Below are 18,468 nucleotides of genomic sequence, written 5' to 3'. Positions count from 1 at the left end.
TATTTATTTGAGAAGAGTAAAAAAAAATTTGATTCATAGAATGAAAGGCTACCATAGGTACTCACTTTCAGTGTAATATTCTTTAATAAAGTATCCTCTAGCACAGCCTGTAGCTTCCTGTTTATCTCCAGAGAGAGTTCTAATGTGAGCCCACTGTCTGCGGGATGCGATGTATACAGGGATGCCATGATGCCACCGCGCCTGCTCAAATGGACTTTGTTAAAGTCCGAGGCTTCTGAGGACAGTGTGCCAGCTTCTTCCCGCAAAATGTAACTCTGAATAATTCTGGAAAAAAGAGAAATCTGAGTGAAACTGCAGATGTTGAGTTATGGTTCAGGATTCTTTGCGGGAAGGATATATACTATATTTGGGTTACAACAAAACAGATCTTCACATGCATGATGACAAGAGCAAGAACCTGATACAAAAGCTCCAAGGCTTAGAAGGGTGTAATCAGACGGGGAGATGGCTGAAGTCATTTCTTGCCACACACAGATTCATCTCCTTTTTCACACATTAACAGCAAACATCACCCAAAATAGGATTTCACCCTTGGTCTCTCCTTCTGGGTGGACCCTGGAAATCTTTAACTCTCATTTAAGTCAAAAGCAAAGCTTCTACTGACTTCAATGGGGTTGGGATTTCACCCCAAGAATACACTTAGTGACAAAAACCAACCCCGGTACTGAAGGCCACTGCTTTAGCAAAGGACTAAGCTCCCTGGGGAAGGGACCATCTTTGTTTTTTGTATTTGTACAGTACCTAGCACAATGAGGTCCCGATCCATGAGTGGGACACCCAGATGCTAGAGAAAAGCAAATAAATAATAAAAGGGTGTGAATTGCAACTGTAACAGTTCTTGGAGACAGAACCTTATGATGTAGTCTGACTAGAATCCAAAGCATTTCCAGAAAAAAATGTCAGTTTTGTTAGCAGAAATATTCAAGGGTGGGATTTTGCAAAGCATCTGAGTGACTCAAAAGTACAAGTCACAAATCCCAAAAAGTTGCAAGCCTGACTAAATTTAATTCAACCCCTTCTGCATTATAATGTAGTCTTTAATTACATGATCACATATGACTTTTTTCTATAGTCTCCTGCCTCATTGCGTGCACAGGGTGGATGTTCTGTGGATGAGTAAGAGTTGTGTAATTAAGGAGACCCCTGCCTCATCTGGTGAAGTTGGAAGGTGAGCAGTGAGTGAGGCAAGGAATGACAGGAAGATAAAGAATGGTGTCAGGTAAGGCAGCTGAATGCTATCCTGAATAATTGGATTCTATCCCTACCTCTGCCACAGAGTTCTTTTGCGATGGTGGGCAAATCACTTAATCACACTTTTCACAGACCATTACTAATTGTGTGTTCCTCATTTCCTGGATGCTTTATGTGAGACCTTTGAATTTGATTTGCAGAAATGTTGAGCACTCATCGCTGCAACTGAAGTCACTAGTAGCTGTGCTTTGAATGTAAAAAGTGCTATAAAATACTAAGTACTCAAACACTAGGGTCTGATTTTTCAAATTGGACACTAAGACGGGTAGACACTTTCAACCTTACTCTGTGCCTCAATTCCCATATGTAAAAGGGGAATAATATCCCTTCTCGTAACAGAAATATTGTAAAAATACACTTAGAGATTTATGAAGTATTCAGCTACTGTAGTGAGAGCCCCATAGAAAAGCTCATGAGGAAAATTAACAATTCTGTCCTCAGAGCACAGTTTAAATAGGGTACAATAAATAAGGCCTCGGGGCACTCACTGAACAGAGAGGATAAAACAAAATACTGAGTAGCTGCTTATTGGGTGAGCACTGTCCATCGTGCTCAGAATGAATCTGCACTGATTCAATTTACATGAAAGGCAGTAATTACTGAGAGTTAGAAAATTGCATTAGGTTTCTGAAAGTTTTTTTTTTTTTCTTCAATTAGTCACTTTTAAATCATGGCTGCTTTTCAGAACAGCCTGTGTTTTTATACATGAGACACCAAACACATTACTTGTTTTTAGTATGTTTTTGAAGTGTCAAAGTTATTAATAATTGTTTGGCTTTGTTACAGTCTGAATGAGACAGCTTGTTTAGCATTTCTATTGTAGTAGTTCCTAAGGAACCCAGTGAGGGATCAAGGCCCTGTGTTACAAGGCACTGTACTGGCACTACAGAGGGTCCCTACCCCAGGGAACTCACAAGCTATGATCTTTTATGAGAGACCATCTCATGAGATGGCATCACCATAATAGAGGACTGCATGTGATAACGGTTAGATTTAATACAAACAACATTCCTTCAAAACAGGAGAGTATACTCCAACTTCTTCCTTATGACCCCCAGCAATACTGAACGAGCAGACCTTAGACAGGAACTTAGCCAGCAGGCTAAATGACAGGAGCTCCCATAGCCTGCACAGCATGGAGAAGAGAAATCTTATATCCTATACTAAAGATGGACAGGCTTTGGCTCATATTTTATTACAATAGGCATCAATCATCATTTATTATTTGTATTACAGTTGCACCCTAAGGCTCCCATCAGGAATTATACTAGACTCTCTGTGTCAACCGAGGACCTCTCAGCATAGAAACGATGCATCACAAACAGCATTTTTTTGAGAGAGAAGAACTTGACTCTCTATACCAATGTCACACCTCAAACAGCCAGAGGGAGTCGCTGTTAAAGCAGAGGCACTGTTGACAGGGTGAGAACTTGCAGCACTGGCAGCTCCTGACAAGTTCAAGGAGCAAATGGGACTAAGCCACAGATCCAGGGCCTTCCATTTTGTGCTGCATAGTCTAGTAACTGTTCACAGAAAATAAGGTGAACATTAAAATCTGAGGTCTGCTGTGGTTGCAGATGTTTTATCATTTAACATTTTTCTATCTCAAGTTAATTGTGTGTGTTATGTAAGAGAGTGTTCTGGTGCAGGATAGTCATTGAGAGCCAACACTATGTGATCCAAATATCATACATACTTGGTTTTTTTCCGGATTTCCTCCACCAGTTGCTTAATGTGATCCTCCATGAATTCCATCTTTTCATTTTTCCGAGCATGAGCCTTCTGTAGTCTTACTATTCTCTCAATCAAGACAGCCTTGTCCACTTCTGGGAAGCTATCGGCAGCTCCTGAAGATCCAGTATTCTCAGGCGAGCGATCTTCGTTGCTGCTTCGTGCGTTAAGGGACCCTACCAAACAGTGACATTGTTTAGAACTGTGTACGTTATAATAAACGAGTACTTCTTGCCAAGTACGCCAGTCCATCTCATCACAAAATCAATAGCTCCAGACTGTGCCCAAATACTTTCTTCATAAAATGTTGATCTAATTTAGCTACTCCTGGAGTAGCTGTACGTAATAACAGTGCCATTTTCACAATATAGGTTCAGACAATGGTAAACTCCTCAGTGTGAACACAGCTATCGCGGAATAAAGGTGCTTCCATCAGTATATAGCCTATTTCTGTACAAGAACCTTTATACTGATATAACTGCCCACACTAGAGAGTTGGATCAACTTAATTGTATTATGTTCTACACGGATATAGTTAACCTTTACCAAAAAACTACAGATAGACCAGTGAAACTATTAAATACAAGAATGCTGCAGGGTTGATAGCAGTAGAAGGACCGAGAAGCTCTGGAAGCAACTTTAAAAGTGATGGGGATGAAGGGGGATTACAAGGGAAAAGAAAGGCTACATATCTCAAACACAACCTTATCGACTGAAGGTGCATCAACTTTAATATAATTAACCTAATTTAAAATTATGTGATATTGATCAGGTAAATAAATGCCAATGATATGGCAGAAAAAAAAAACATTTTTCTTCCTGGTAGAACAATAAAGGAATAAATTTGACAAGCACAGTGATGCCTGTAAATATGCCCATTGATTTACCAGTTACACAGTGCCAATTGTCAATTAGTGCAATTAAACAAACAATAATGGAGACAACTACTGATTTTTGTTTTGCCTTTGGCTACATTTAAGTGTCATCTAAGGTACCTCTGAACATAAAAGCAGCAAGTTCAAAAAGATAGGAGTAAAAAAACTAGACTGTCTATAATAAGAACACATGGCTACAATTATATTAACAAGTGCCATTATTAGGCCTGAGACCCCTATATCTATATTAAGTTCTTGAACCTCAGTGAATTCCCCACACTTTGCAACATAAGAAAGATATTCCTTTTTCTCAGTTACACATACACTGATTTTCAGTTAAGGATTACTGGGCAAACACTGCAGTTATCAAGTCTATGTATCTCAAAACTAAAAGAAAAGGGAGATAGCAAACTAAAACAGACTCCAGGACTTTCACCACCAAGACTGACGATATTCCATAAGTCTTGGTGTTCTACAGCAGAAAGTTTTGTTGAAGTGTTAACAAAAGCATAGCTCAGAAGTACATAACGTACAGAAATAACTAGTAACTATTTAAAACACAAACACCCTAAATCCATGGCAGTAAATTAAGTGAGTTATTAAAACTGAACAGTAAAGGCAGAACTGTTACTTGTTACGTTACCTGATGAGCTGGAACGACTCCCCATACTGCTAACTTCTTTATCACAGCCGCCATTTTCAATCTGATCCAATTTCCTTCGTGCTAACAAGAAAACATGAGGAGGGTTACCAAAATGGGAAAAAAATCCTAAGAAAATGGAACCCGCACATACATACCACCCCAATCCACCAGGAACTGAGACGGTTTTCTTTAATTGCCAAATCATACATGTGAGAATACTACAGACTAACAAACCATGTGAACATCACTAAGCGCTTGGTCTAATGCCCATTCTCTAATCCTTCTCTAACAGTGTACGCTGGGCGTGAGGAGGAGTATGTTAGTACACTCTAGTGAGGGGTTCTCAATCTTTTTCTTTCTGAGTTCCCTCACCCCAACATGCTATATGAACTCTGTGGCCCACCTGTGCCACAACAACTAGTTTTCTGCATATAAAAGCCAGGGCTGGCATTCGGAGGTAGCAAGCAAGACAATTGCCTGGGGTCACACGCCACAGGGGGCTCTGCGAAGCTAAGTTGCTCAGGCTTTGTCTTCAGACCCAGGTGGCGGGGCTCGGGGTCCTGGGCTCCAGCCCCATAAAGCAGTGTTTCGGCTTTCTGCCCTGGGCTCCAGCGAGTCTAACGCTGGCCCTGGTTGGTGGACCCCTGAAACCTTCTCATGGTCCCCCCCCAAGGGGCCCCCAGACACCTGGTTGAGAACAACTACTCCAGCGGACACAGGACTAATTTGGGGGGGAGGGAGTTTTCACCTTGCTGAAGTTGCTTGGTGAGGTCTTTAAGATTTGCCGCATGTTTACGCTTTTGAGTAACTAACTCGTCTTTTAATTCATCTACTTGGGTGTTCAGTGCTGTTAGTTCTTTCTGTTGAGAAGCCAAGTCTGTCTGCAGTGTCTGGACTTCATGTTTATGTAGCTCTTCCTCCTTTTGCAGTTTGTTTGCCTGAATTTACAATAAAAAAAAAAACCATCTAAAATCACTAGGCATAACCATCTGCTTAATGTCAACATCACCAGCGCTTTGCACCTGCCCTTCATCATTTTATGAACCATTAATTAATCCAAATACCACCAGTGTGGGATAGGCCATGGCAGTAAACAGGGTGTACTACTTATTCCAGAATTTAGCGCAGTGCAGAATAAGATTTAAACTCTAAAAATAATCCAGTTTGTAACTTTTCAAAATATATCTGCACACAGCAAAATAGAACCATGATGAGGCTATTAGTAATAATTTTTATTATAGCCACAAAATTATTCTTACAACTGATGGGAGCATACAGATACAAGCACAAAGGCTGCTCCAGGTTGATTTTAAAAAGTCATTTTACGAAAGGATCTCCAGTTGTGGCACACTTGATACACAAAATCAAGCTGCAATCTTGCAAATGCTTACACAAGTGAGTAGTCCTACTGAAGTCAGAGTGGGCCTATTTAAAATTACACTGTTAAATATTACAGGAATACCTCTGGACAATGGGAGCAGCCTAAAATAATTCTAGTCTTCTACATAACAAACAAGTTCTTTAAACATGAATGACTTGCAGAGTCATTTTCACATGCGAGTTAAATCCTGCTGGGTATAAAACTGGATTAAGGCAGTCCAGGGCCCTAGGCATGCCATGACATTGGCCCCCTGCTATGACTCCACCCTCACTGCCCTAATTTCGTGTTGAGACTCCATCCTTCATCTACCTAAATGACGGAGGCTGAAGTCAACTCTTGCCTCCTAGAGAGTCAGGAGAAGCAACAGGGTCCCTCTCCCAGAGCACTGGGTCTTCCATTGACACATATTGGGCAGTTCACATGTCAAAGCTATGGTGCTATGGAGTCTACAGGCTCAGGCAGAAGTTTTTGGTTACATTCAGATCACATTTCCAAGCTTTTATTCACAACTGCAAGGGCTAGCAACTAACTTTTTAAATGAAAGCTGAAATTGTGCACTCAAGATGACACTGCACGAGTTGGAGCCTTGGCAAACAACTTGATCAGATAACCTATTAGTTACCAGCCCTGATCAGATAACCTATTAGTACAAAATCCATCTGCATGTTGTAACTCACCAGATCATATTTAGTCTGTCTCACATGTTCCAACTGACTCTGTAACTCTCTTTCACTGTAGGTAAGCTTATCGAGCTGGGTCTGTAAGAAGTTGGTTTCAGACTGCAGCTGTGCATTCTTACTCGTTAGTTTTTCAGTGAATACAAGCAGCTCAGATTCTCTTTTCCGACTGCCTTCAATGTCCTTTTGGAGATCAGTAATCAGAGAGTTCAGACTGTCCAGTTCTTCCTTCAAGGTGTTGATTTCTTGTTCATCTCTACCAAAACAAATATATTTAAGCTCAAGTCACCCCTAAAACATATATCAAATGTGAAAATACTAAATATTTATCACAGATATGAAATAGCTTTCAAACTTCAAGCCATTTCATATCTGTAACAACATCTGAAAGATATTTCTTATCTCCAAGCTGTTAGTGATCCTAATCATATTACTGCTGAGGGAATTCTGTGCCACTGCACGTGCACAGAATTCATGTTCTGCACAAATTTCTTTGCTTCTCTGCAGAAAAATGACTTTCTGACAGGGAAGCAAAGGGAAGCGGAAAGAGCAGTCATGCACCACTCCCTAGCTGCGCAGGTACATCATTTAAGGCACCCAGAGCAGCTGGCGGAGACGAAAATCACCACAAGTTTAGGGCACCCCAGCCAGTGGTTCCTACCCTGAGCCGGGATCAGCTGCTAGTCACTGCTGGGGTGGAGGCAGGTGAGGATGGGACTTCCTCTTCCCCTGTAAGGAGAAACTAGGCCTGTGTCAGACCCATCCCCAGAAACCTCCCCCAGCTGCAGGAAGCTCAGCATCCTCCCCTGCTTCCTGCCCCCATTACCCTCAGCTGCAGGGAGAGGGATCACTGTACAGGGAGCTGCTCCCCCATCCGCCCAACCCCTGTGCATCCAGAGTTCCCATACCCAGACACCCCTGCCAAGCCTCACCCAGAACCCCCTTAGCCCTCCATACTCTAACTCCACCCCATTGAACCTCAACCTTGCATCTGGAGCCCCCGGCACCGAGACCACCCCCCACTGAGCTCCCTGCACTCAAACCCCCACACTGACGATCCCCACCCCCTTGAACCCCCACATCCATACTCCCCTGCTGAGACACCCAGACCCCTCCACTGAGCCCCAACCACTTTCTCCTGGAAGCCCCTGCAGAGTCCCATTGCACCTGCACTTGAAACCCCCCCCCCGCATGAGCCTCTGTGCATCCAGATCCCCCCACAGCTATACTCCCCACTGAGCTGCCTTCATCCAGATTGCCCCACAGAATCCTCTCACTACACAATGGCACCCCCTCCCCCGAGCCACTCCACACTTAGATCCTGCCTGAGCCTGCCTGCCCCACACCTGGGTGTGCCTGGCGCAGAAGGCCAGGGCCCCAGGGTGTATTTGGGGCAGGCCCAGGCCTTGTGCTGCGTCAGTGTTGGGCACACCCTCACCACTGAGTCTGTGTCCCCGGGATGGGTGGTGGGGAGGCTGCAAGATGATCTCCCATCTTCATGCAGCCAGCGGCCTTTGCTCTCCACTGCCATGCTGGAGCCTCTGCATTTAATTATTAGCAAATAAAACTTGCAGAATTTTAAAATATTGTCCCCAGAATGTTTTATGTTTTTGGTGCAGAATTTTTAAATTGTTTGGCACAAAATGCCCTCAGCAGTATCATATCCCTGATAATGACTAGTAAATAGAGGAGTCTGAATGCTATATAAATTTGAAAATTCCATTTTATAACAGTAATACTGTTATAATACTGACTCGACCCTGATGGGGGATTCACCCCCATGAGTTCAAGTGGCTGTCTCCCCCTGCCAAAGTGTTCTACCAGTTTCAAAGTACTGCAAAGGCTCCATAAGAAACGTGGTGGAGGATGCCTGGAAGATAAGATGAATCCAGTGCATTCTCTATGACCCCTAGCCTAGCTCCCATGACTAGCCTTGCCTATTCTGTAGGCCACAGCAGAGCAAGGTTTGCATGCCCATATCTAAACCAAAACTTCAGACCAGGACACCGCAAACTTTGGGGAGATTTAGAATCTGAATTCAGATCCAATGTTTGCAACTGACCCCTATTCTCTATAAACACTATGCCAAAATCCCAGATCTGAGCATCTTGAAGTCTGGAAAGGTGGATTCAAAAAAATCTGGATCCAAATGTTGTAGCTCAATTCAATTCTAACCAATTTATTGGACTTAACTTTACAGTCTTTGGGACTATAGTTTGGTGCATTTTTCTTTAATTTTTGTTTGTAATTAAGATGTCAACTACAATATGCTCCTTGACTGCGCTAGATGGCTGAGTACTCATCACTCGTGATTAATAAAAAGGATTGCATGAGAAGATCAATTTGAAAACTTGTGTGAAGTCACAGGGCTTGATCTAAAGTCAATATGAAATGAAACAACGCAGAATTTTGCAGGAGGCATTTAGCAACTTGCAGAATTAGCCCTATAAGGTACTACTTTTGCCAGTCTTTCCCAGTTAATGAGCTTGAATTTTCTACAGGAATGTTTTCATACTTTCTCTTTATGGAAGCAGAAAACTTGTATTAGGAACAGGGCCATTCTGATTTATATCAATTCAATACTTTGCCTGCCATGTCAGTATAATCCATTGTGTCTCACATTACTTTGTAATCAATGGGTAACAAAACTTCTTCACAAACTTTCATAACAACCTTTTGGGAAATATTAGTTACTACATAAATGCCTCCTCAGTAAGTAAAAACCCCTAATCTTTTCATGCTTTTTATGTTACCACAAATACACCTTAAACCTGCCTAAATGATTTGTTGCCACACATTCATATGGTATTTGACAATTCTTTTAGACCTACCTATTACATAACAATCCTCCACAATAACCTAGTTAAGACATTGGCTGTTTTCTTCATTAGGATAGACCTAATTTTAGGTCACTGACTATTACATGGTCAAGTATTTCATTTCATTCTAATCCCAACTAAAGGAAAAATCTAACAGTGAATTATGATTTTTCAAAGCAGACAGTTTTCCTTTCATCAGGTAGATTAGTCAAGAGTTTCCAAATTCCAGTTAACCTCCATAGAGAAAAAAGTCACAGCACTAGATCATCCTGTCCTAAATTGATAACTTCTTTAATAAAGGAGATATAAAATCCCACCTTGCTCTTAAGAGGTATATTTAATAGAAATACCTTTGCTTTCTCACAGAAGTCACTTTTCTATTCTGATCGCATTTTCTACAAAGGTTTGATTTATAAATAGTTTACAGAAGGTTAATGAATGATTAGATGCGTTAATACATGCTTAATTGTCAGACTGTTTTAGAGTCCACCAGGATGCTTATAACTATCTAATACCTTCTACTGATGCATTTATAAAGCCACCTATGACACACATTACTCCGGTATGTACTATACTTAAAGTATTTATAAATGGAATCTTAATGTAAAGTGACCTCTATTTCTGATGTCACTATCTCAAACAAGGCAAAGTTGTCTTTCTGGCTTACTAGGGCAGATTTCTCATCAGTCAGCAGCACATACTTCCCTTACAAAAAGAAGGGAAGAAACCTCCACCATACTCAATGAAGACTTCCTAAAGCACGAGAGTACTAAAGGCCTTTCCTCGTAGAGAGGAGGTTGGCAATGAGACGAGAACATGAGACTTCTGCAATAGAGTACAGGTTTCCTTCTCCCTGCCCCAGGAACTAGATCTCAGCATTAAGGAACGTTCTCTGTCAGTGCTGCTTTTCTTATAATACCGGACTCAACAAAATTTGTGATTTTTAGTCAGTTCTACAAAACTAGATCTAAGGTTACAACATACAAATGTTCATGAGAATCTCAACAGGAGACTGGCATCTAAGCCACAATGTCAAAGGACACCTCAAAAAGATATTTTTTTAAATGGGGTTGCATGTCTTTATTTTATTTTTGTTTGTTTAGCGTATTTTTTTAAAGTTTGTTTTGTTTTGTACAATAGAAATATGAATAATGTCACGTTTGCTCTTTCTTGCCTTTTCTGGAGAACTTTACTGTCCTCCCCATCCCTACCCTTCAGTAGGTCATGTGTATTGCATGCAATCACACTTTACATGGAAGGGGCACGATGCTGAATCTTCAGTGAAGATGACCTGTCAGACATTGGGGCTAAAGCGATGCCAAAAACAAATTTTAGGAACATACTAAATATCTCTTTCCTCTCGGAGTTGCATTTGTGATATTATTTCACGAGTCCTCCAGCCACTATAGAGAAGTCTAGTCTGGGAATGACCTAAACTAATGTAAAAATACCACCTCTCTCCCCACTAAGGGAGAAAAGAGCAAGTCAAAACCCAAACCAAGTTACATGCACTTCTTATATCACATAAAACAGTAAAAAAAGGTGCAAACCCATTTTTAAAAATTTCTCTGCAGGTAACTTTAAGATGTTCAAGTCACACTGCATTTAAAGAAGAAATAAAATCACTAGGCCAACATGCTTATCCATTTTTGGGTGAATTCAAATGCATTCTCCACACCTGTTCATAATTTTGAAAATGAAGCCCAACTCTTATAAAACTAGATAGCTGACACCTGGCATTATCCACATTGCTATAAGGTGCACCCTCTCTATGGCCATAGTATGGTGACTGGTAGCATGTTGCTGATTTGGTGACCACAAAAGTATGGCTAGGGAATGTTAATAGTTTATTCCCTCCTTTGTCTCATTCTCTTCTGTGCTAATACAGCCAAATATATTGTTTGCCCTTTTAGAAAAACATACAATGAATTACAGCAGTACTCTGGGTTGACGTCAGCTATTTTCCTTACAATAACCCCATTTATATTTCCAGTTCATCCCATACTCTTTGGAGGAGGCTGTTTTCCCATTGCACATTTCTAACTGTGTGGTTTCACTATGCTTAACAACAACAACAACAAAACAGCATGAAGCAGTTTGGGCATGTTACGGTAGAATACCCTGCATCCAGCAACTTCGTTATACAGAATATGCAAGTGTTATTTAGAACACTACCCTCGCAAAACAGAGCAGTGGTTATACAACCTCCATTCAGACATACGCCGGAAAAGGTGACAAACAAAATTCAGAGCAAGGCTAAAGCTTTCTCCCACTACTTTTATAATAGCAGATGTCCCCTATGCTGCAACTGGCCATCCACCTCCAATTTCTGTCATTGCAGGGTTGGCCTCTTCTAGATCAAGCACTAACAGCACCGACCAATGTGTATTTTGCCCTGTGTAGCTATAAAAGGTCCCTGTGGTAGAAGGCAGCAATGAAGCTGTTAACCTTCCACTTTGTGCCATGAAGGCTGAGTCTCTGGAAATGTAGTTATTTTGACAGAGATGTTTCTTTTAGTATGTGGCTTTTCCTCCCCTGGGATAATACATTATTAATGTAAATTAAAATGCAAAGAATTAGAAAGCCCTGCTTTCCATTCTCCCTCCCACCCAACCTAATGAAATTCCTAGTCAAATATTTGTTCAATCATCATCAACAGAGGAGGAAAATGTATTAGCCCTCCTGTAGTTGATGAGTAACTGATATTGATCAAGGTGTAAATTGAAGGTGTCGTCTGACTGATTGCAGTTTTCTAGAAAAGACTGATGCCATGATGTTAATAGGAGCCAAGGTCGATATAAGAAAACGTTTAGTTGTATAAACCGTAAGGAAAGCAGATAATTGATTAACTTCAAATGAAAATTGCTTACAAATTCCACAGGCACATGTGGGTGTTTCTATTTAAACGATGGTCATCTGCCTCCAATGCAACATTGTCAGAATCTAAGAAAATGGATAGTATGTGTTTTTGCTCTAGTTCACAGGTACCGTATGGAAATATGATTATTCTCAGACACTGCTCTGGAATGTCCGTGAGCCAGTCTCCTCTAACTTACAGGGGTGTAAACAGTGGTAAGCTGGAGCCGGTTTGCACTGGTTCACATGAACCGGTTGTTAAATTTTGAAGCCGGTTTAGAACCGGTTGTTAAAGGATGGGGAAGCTCAGGTGGGACGGACAGGATGCGGCCCGCAGGATCGTCCTGTCCGTCCTGCCTGAGCTCTCAGCTGTAGCTCCCATGTGAATTTTTACTGACCAGCAGCACTCCGAGCTTTCGGCGGCACTTCAGTGGCGGGTCCTTCACTCGCTCCGGGTCTTCGGCGGCATTTTGGTGGTGGGTCCTTCACTCGCTCCGGGTCTTCGGGAGCATTTCGGCGGCGGGTCCTTCAGCGCCGCCGAAGACCCGGAGGGACTGAAGGACATGCCGAAGACCCAGAGTGAGTGAAGGAACCGGTTCTTGAACTTCTGGCAGCTCATCATTGGGTGTAAATCTGTATTAGCTACGTGGCAGTTAAATAAACTACACCACTGTCAAACTGGTGCAAGTGAAGGGAGAATCAGCTTGTCTGCTCCTTCACTTCCTTGAAGCAATGGCATTTATTACAGCTGAACGGATGCTAGGGGTTTTAGTGACACAAATGCTCATAAGTATAAGTTAATAATATTTAATGCATCCTATGTTTAAGAAGATTTGTTAAGTTTGTATTTTTGTAATACTTTAATGTATCCATCACATTCAGAGAGGGCTGATCTTCCCAGCTCAGCAACCTCTCCCCTCCCTTTCTCCAAAACACTGGGGACACTGGCTCCATTTCTCTCATCCCTTCAATAAAATGAGCATTGGCGGATTTCTCTGAATGGAGGCTGTCCAGAGTCAGCAGTAGAACGAGCATCAATCAGTAAATCTCAGTGTTACACAACCTGTTACCATCCACCGTACACCATATCTGTCACTTTTATTGAAATCTAGTGAAATGATTAGGGACCAGTGACTGAATTCATCCCTATTGGAATACCAAAGTCAACGGAGTTACCACAGAGATTAAATTTTGCCCCGTACTATTTCAAAGGTAATTCATTACAGCTATCAGTTAACCCTAGAGGAGTCAGGTTTCAAAGTATTGCTCTTGGGTGCCTGTAAGACTAAATAATTTAGAAAGGTTCTATGAGGAACATGCCACAGCTGGGAGAGGATACAGATTCTCTGAGTACACCCCCCGGTCCAATACATTGTAAAGGCAGCAATACTTTTAAAGCACAGAAATGCTCCAGGTCCAAAACATAAATCTATATAATCAAATACATTCTTTAAAAACTTTAGTTTATACCTTTGATGTTGCTCCTGCAGCTTATCTACAATTTTCACTCTATCCAGTAAATTCTGAATCTCGGCCTTCTGCCGATTAATAATTTCTTTGTACTTTGATAATTCATCTTCTGTTCTCAACCTTTCATCCTCCAGACACTTTACCTAAGTGCAAAAGAACATAATCTTTATTGTAAATTGGTTATTTTCCTGCCAAACTTCAGAGGATAGTATGTTTCATCCAATAGGTCTAAAGCTCTAACCACAGTTACGGTAGTACTCCCTCCCTTTTTTTGAGCAATGTATAAAATCAGATGCAAACTATTTCACAGATCAAAAGCTAAAATAGAGAACAGTTCAGTCACATAAACAAAACAGCCATAAGAATTAGCTTCTAAAAATGGCCAAGTCATAAAAGCTTTAAGAGGGGTAATACCATCCCCTCCAAAAGATTCATAAACCCACACATATGGGTGGACCAAAGCCAAGCTGCACTTTCATCTTCCTACAGTCACCACGGCCAACCCACGTCATGCTCACCCATGCTTCTGTCTAAGAACTGAATGCTTCTCCCTACAGAGCTAGTCCATGCTGCTCTTGAGCTGGCCAACAGATTGATAGATGGGTTGCTCATCAGTGATACGTGGCACTTCCTCATGAGCTCTCAGAGGCCTAGTGTGCAGCCTCTAGTATACTCCGAAAATGCAGCTGTACTCTGATCTCTTGCATGGCAATATACTCTGCTGTGAGAACACCTCTGGGCTAGCTCCACTAGGAAAAAATCTGTGTGCAATGATCAGTATATTGCAATTAGAGGTACATACAGGAACACCCCCACACACATGTGGATAGTACTCTGAAAACATGTGCTCAACACGCAGTTGCTGTCAAAAAAGCCAACACAATGTTATTATCTATCCCTTTTCTGATTGTTCCTAAGAGAAAAAATTATATTGCCAACTGTATAAATCCATGGCAGGCCCACACCTTGCATACTATGTGCAGTTCTGGTCACCCCATCTCAAAAACGATATATTAGAATTGGAAAAGGTCCAGAGAAAGGCAACAAAAATGATTAAGGGTCTGGAACAGCTTCCATGTGAGGAGAGATTAAAATGACTGGGTCTGTTCAGCTTGGAAAAGACAATTAAGAGGGGACATGACAGAGGTCTATAAAATCGTGACTGATGTGGAGAAAGTGAATAAGTGTTATTTACTTCTTCACATAACACAAGAACCAAGGGTCACCCAAATAATTAACAGGCAGCAGGTTTAAAACAAACTAAAGGAAATACTTCTTCACACAATGCACAGCCAACCTACGGAACTCATTGTCAGAGAATGTTGTCAAGGCCAAAAATATAACGGGATTCAGAGCAGAATTATATAAATTCAAAGAAGATACCATCTTGGCTAATAGGTCCAGCAATGGCTCAGGGATACCATGCCAAGCTCTGAGTGTCCCTAGCCTCTGATTGCCAGAATCTGGGAATGGGAGACAAGGGATGGATCATTTGATGGTTGACTGCTGTGTTCATTCTCTCTGAAGCACCTGGCACTGGCAACTGTCAGAAGACAGGATACTGAGCTAAATGGATCACTGGTCTGACCCAGTATGGCCGTTCCTATGTTCCATCCTCCTGAAATGTGGTACACAGGCCTTTTAAAAACAGCCTCTAGTCTAACCTAGGTAGCAAGGCATGCTGGGAAAGAAGGCTACTATATAAACCCTTGTCTTCCTGATAGTAGGGGGAAACTTTGAGAAGAACTGTGGCTGTTCATGGATCTCTCCAGGACAAAAACTTATGAAGTGACTAATACTACTCAAGAAGTAGTATTACTCCTGGACATAGAGTTCATTTATTTTTGGGCTTGGGCTTTGTTTGGAGTTGTTGTTTTTTCCCCACTGGGTGAAATGAGCGAGCTTGGGATTTGAGCAGTGTTTGTGGCAAGCACAGGGCAAGTACTTGCTTCCTTTCCAGGGCCCAGAGTTGGGAAGGGAGAAAGCCCCCTCCATGTCATCTGTTCCCCATGAAATCTGGATGGGGAAATTTGTTAGGTTTTCCCAGCTGAGACAGCCTGTGATCACATAGCCTCTGGCCAGATCTTCAGCTATTATTTTGGAACCCTTTATGTTTTTGAAACAGACTATATGTCGATGGAACATAATCAGGAAGAAATTTGCTTAATGAACTTTTGTGACCAGGTGGCTACTTGTGGATTTGGGATTCTGGATACCCCAAAAAGGATGGACCTTTATGTTCCCCCAGAGAGCTATGCTTTCTACAGTAATGAGACAGCTCCAGAAGGGGAAACTGAGATAGTAACCACAGCCAGCAGCAGAAAGGTAAGAACTTGCTCCACTCCCTTTCCGGTGGGGGGGGACCCTGGGGGCCAGCTGCTGCTCTGGCTGCCGGGGGAGGGAGGGGGAGCCCCAGGGCTAGCCGCCGCTCTGGCCATCCTAGGACCACTGCTAGGAGCCACCAAGCTGCAGCAGCTCCCGCAGCCCCCAAGACTGCTGCTCGGGTGGTCCCCGAGGCCAGCTGCCTGAGGCTGCCAGAGTAGCGGCCGGTGCGGCTGGCCCCGGGGCTTCTGGTGTGACTGGCTGTGGGCTGCCCGAGCGGCTGGCTGCAGAGTTGCTCCAACAGCAGCTGGTGCGGCTGTTCCCAGGGCCGCCTAAGCATCTGGTCGCAGGGCCAGCTGCTTGGGTGGCCCTGTGGTCAGCCACACTGGCCACTGCAGAAGTCATGGAGGTCGCAGGAAGTCATGGAATCTGTGACTTCCACAATCTCCATGACAGATGCTTAGGAGTAATGCAGCCATCCTGAATTCATGCTGACAAATCTCTACACCAGATCACGATGTATTCTTGCTCTTTATGTAAACTAGCCAGATACAATAGGATCTGTTTTCAAAATCCTTATGTTCCACCTTCAGTCTCATGGCAAGAGAGAACTCTTTAGTTACCTTTGTTCTTAGTGTACGCAGCTCATCCATACCCTCTTTAAATGTTCTCTTCAGATCCTCCAGTTCTTTTATTTTGGCATAGTGTACCTTTTTAAAGAGAGAAAGCATCATAACACTGTCATTTTAGGGGGCACAGGATCCCCTCATCCACTGCAAGACTACACCCACCAGCAGAGAACTTATGTGCTGCCTGCCTAACTGCCTGGGTTTAATAAATATCAGCCCAGAGTCCTGTGCAAGATATAGTATGTGATCATGTAACTAATGACTGCATCATAATATATGTGCCTAACTTTGCAACCTTAATGCTCTCTTAACATAATTTTTTGTGGATGTAATTTCTTAGGGTTTTTTCAAAAGGCAAACTAAAAAAACCCCAGATGTTTCATCATGTTGAATCACTTTGAACTCCAAGATGGATCATCAAATAGGACAGGGATATATCTTCATCCACAAACAGTCCTCTACCACTTGAGCTAACAGTAAAGGTAGCAGCTGAAAGTTGTTAGGCTTGGTCGACCTGCCACTGGAGGGGGATGAGACATTTTGCCAGAGGGCTCCATAGCTATTTGTTAGACAGAAAAGGAATGTTAAGACTCAGGCCTTGTCTACAATACTGCGGTAAGTCAACCTAAGTTATGCTACTCCAACTACGTGAATAACATAGCTACAGTTGACATAGCTTAGGTCGACCTACTGCGGTATATACACCACACTGCATCGACAGGAGACAGTCTCCCATCGATTTACCTTAATCTTCTCGTTCCGGTGGAGTACTGGAGTCGACCAGAGAGCTCTCTGCAGTCAATTTAACAGGTCTTAACTAGTCTTGCTATATCACCCCCCTGCTGCATCGATCGCAACAGCATCAATCCTCAGTAAGTGTAGACAAGGCCCGTGGAATCCTAGGTTTAATGCCAGGTTCTGAAAGGGAGTGTACTCTAGTGTTAACAGATCCTAGTCGTACTGGCTGTAACAACAACAACAGTTTACCTCCAGCTGCTCAGACTTTTCCTGCATTTGTTTTTCTAGTTCGCCCTTTGTTACTCGGAGCTTTGCATCCAATTCATTTGATTTAATTTCTTCTGACTCCTAGTTGAATTGGAAGAAATTAAAAAAAAAAAGGGGGGGGGGACATTTTAATTATAGAGCTTTTTTAAAAGAAAAACTCTTTACCTATTTTATGAACACAGAAGACACACATTCTTATAACTGACTATCTGTAATTTGTACTACCATATGTAGTAGTTTTGAACATATAAAAACACATTGTACTCCAGTGAAACCGGACTCAAGATCTCACATTTTTCCTAATTTCTTTTTTATTTATCTCTAATCATTCACGTTTATAAATTTAATGGCATAACATCTCACGTGACATACATGCATGCATGCAATAATTTTTCACTTTATTACAATTTAAGATGAAAATAAGTAACAAAAAATCAGATGTTAAACATGTTAATTTCACCTCATGAGAAAGTATGCCTACTTGGTATGTTTTTATCATTTCTTGGCAGTTTTTCCGTATTTGGTCTCCCTCCTCTTTTGCTTGAGTTAACTTTGTGGTTGCCTCTTTGAGTCTATCTTTGGTTTCCTAGAAAATAAACCATGAACAACTATTTGAACCTACGGAGTGTCACAGAGCAAGATTTTGAATTAGCAGGGAAAAGGGAGTTATCACCAAAATGTTTTCAATTCTAATAGAGTTTCCAACTAATGATTTTATAGAGAATCATAATATTTGCTTAGAAAGTGCTGCACCACCAACTGTTAAATCATCTGTTTATGGCTCTCCA

The 18,468-nt window shown here is 41.9% G+C and overlaps 1 protein-coding gene across 3 annotated transcripts in view; it reads right to left on the bottom strand.

The window, feature by feature from the left end:
* Positions 1 to 18,468, bottom strand: part of CCDC186 (coiled-coil domain containing 186) — a 60,908-nt gene that overhangs the window by 5,885 nt on the left and 36,555 nt on the right. For 2 of the 3 annotated variants that reach the window (XM_038410444.2, XM_043518468.1), the window contains 9 exons: positions 18,141 to 18,266; positions 17,663 to 17,761; positions 16,670 to 16,756; positions 13,725 to 13,867; positions 6,580 to 6,835; positions 5,270 to 5,459; positions 4,522 to 4,602; positions 2,969 to 3,179; positions 66 to 285 (listed from right to left, as the gene is read on the bottom strand). In XM_038410444.2, coding sequence (XP_038266372.1) covers positions 66 to 285; positions 2,969 to 3,179; positions 4,522 to 4,602; positions 5,270 to 5,459; positions 6,580 to 6,835; positions 13,725 to 13,867; positions 16,670 to 16,756; positions 17,663 to 17,761; positions 18,141 to 18,266 — 1,413 coding nt within the window. The remainder of the gene's footprint in view (positions 1 to 65; positions 286 to 2,968; positions 3,180 to 4,521; positions 4,603 to 5,269; positions 5,460 to 6,579; positions 6,836 to 13,724; positions 13,868 to 16,669; positions 16,757 to 17,662; positions 17,762 to 18,140; positions 18,267 to 18,468) is intronic. The other variant, XM_038410445.2, reaches the window with a different exon arrangement.

The sequence above is a fragment of the Dermochelys coriacea genome, chromosome 7 (genome assembly GCF_009764565.3).
Source record: "Dermochelys coriacea isolate rDerCor1 chromosome 7, rDerCor1.pri.v4, whole genome shotgun sequence".
Classification (NCBI taxonomy): domain Eukaryota; kingdom Metazoa; phylum Chordata; order Testudines; family Dermochelyidae; genus Dermochelys; species Dermochelys coriacea.
The sequence above is the reverse complement of the archived record's forward strand: the minus strand, read 5'-3'. Positions and strand labels throughout refer to the sequence as shown.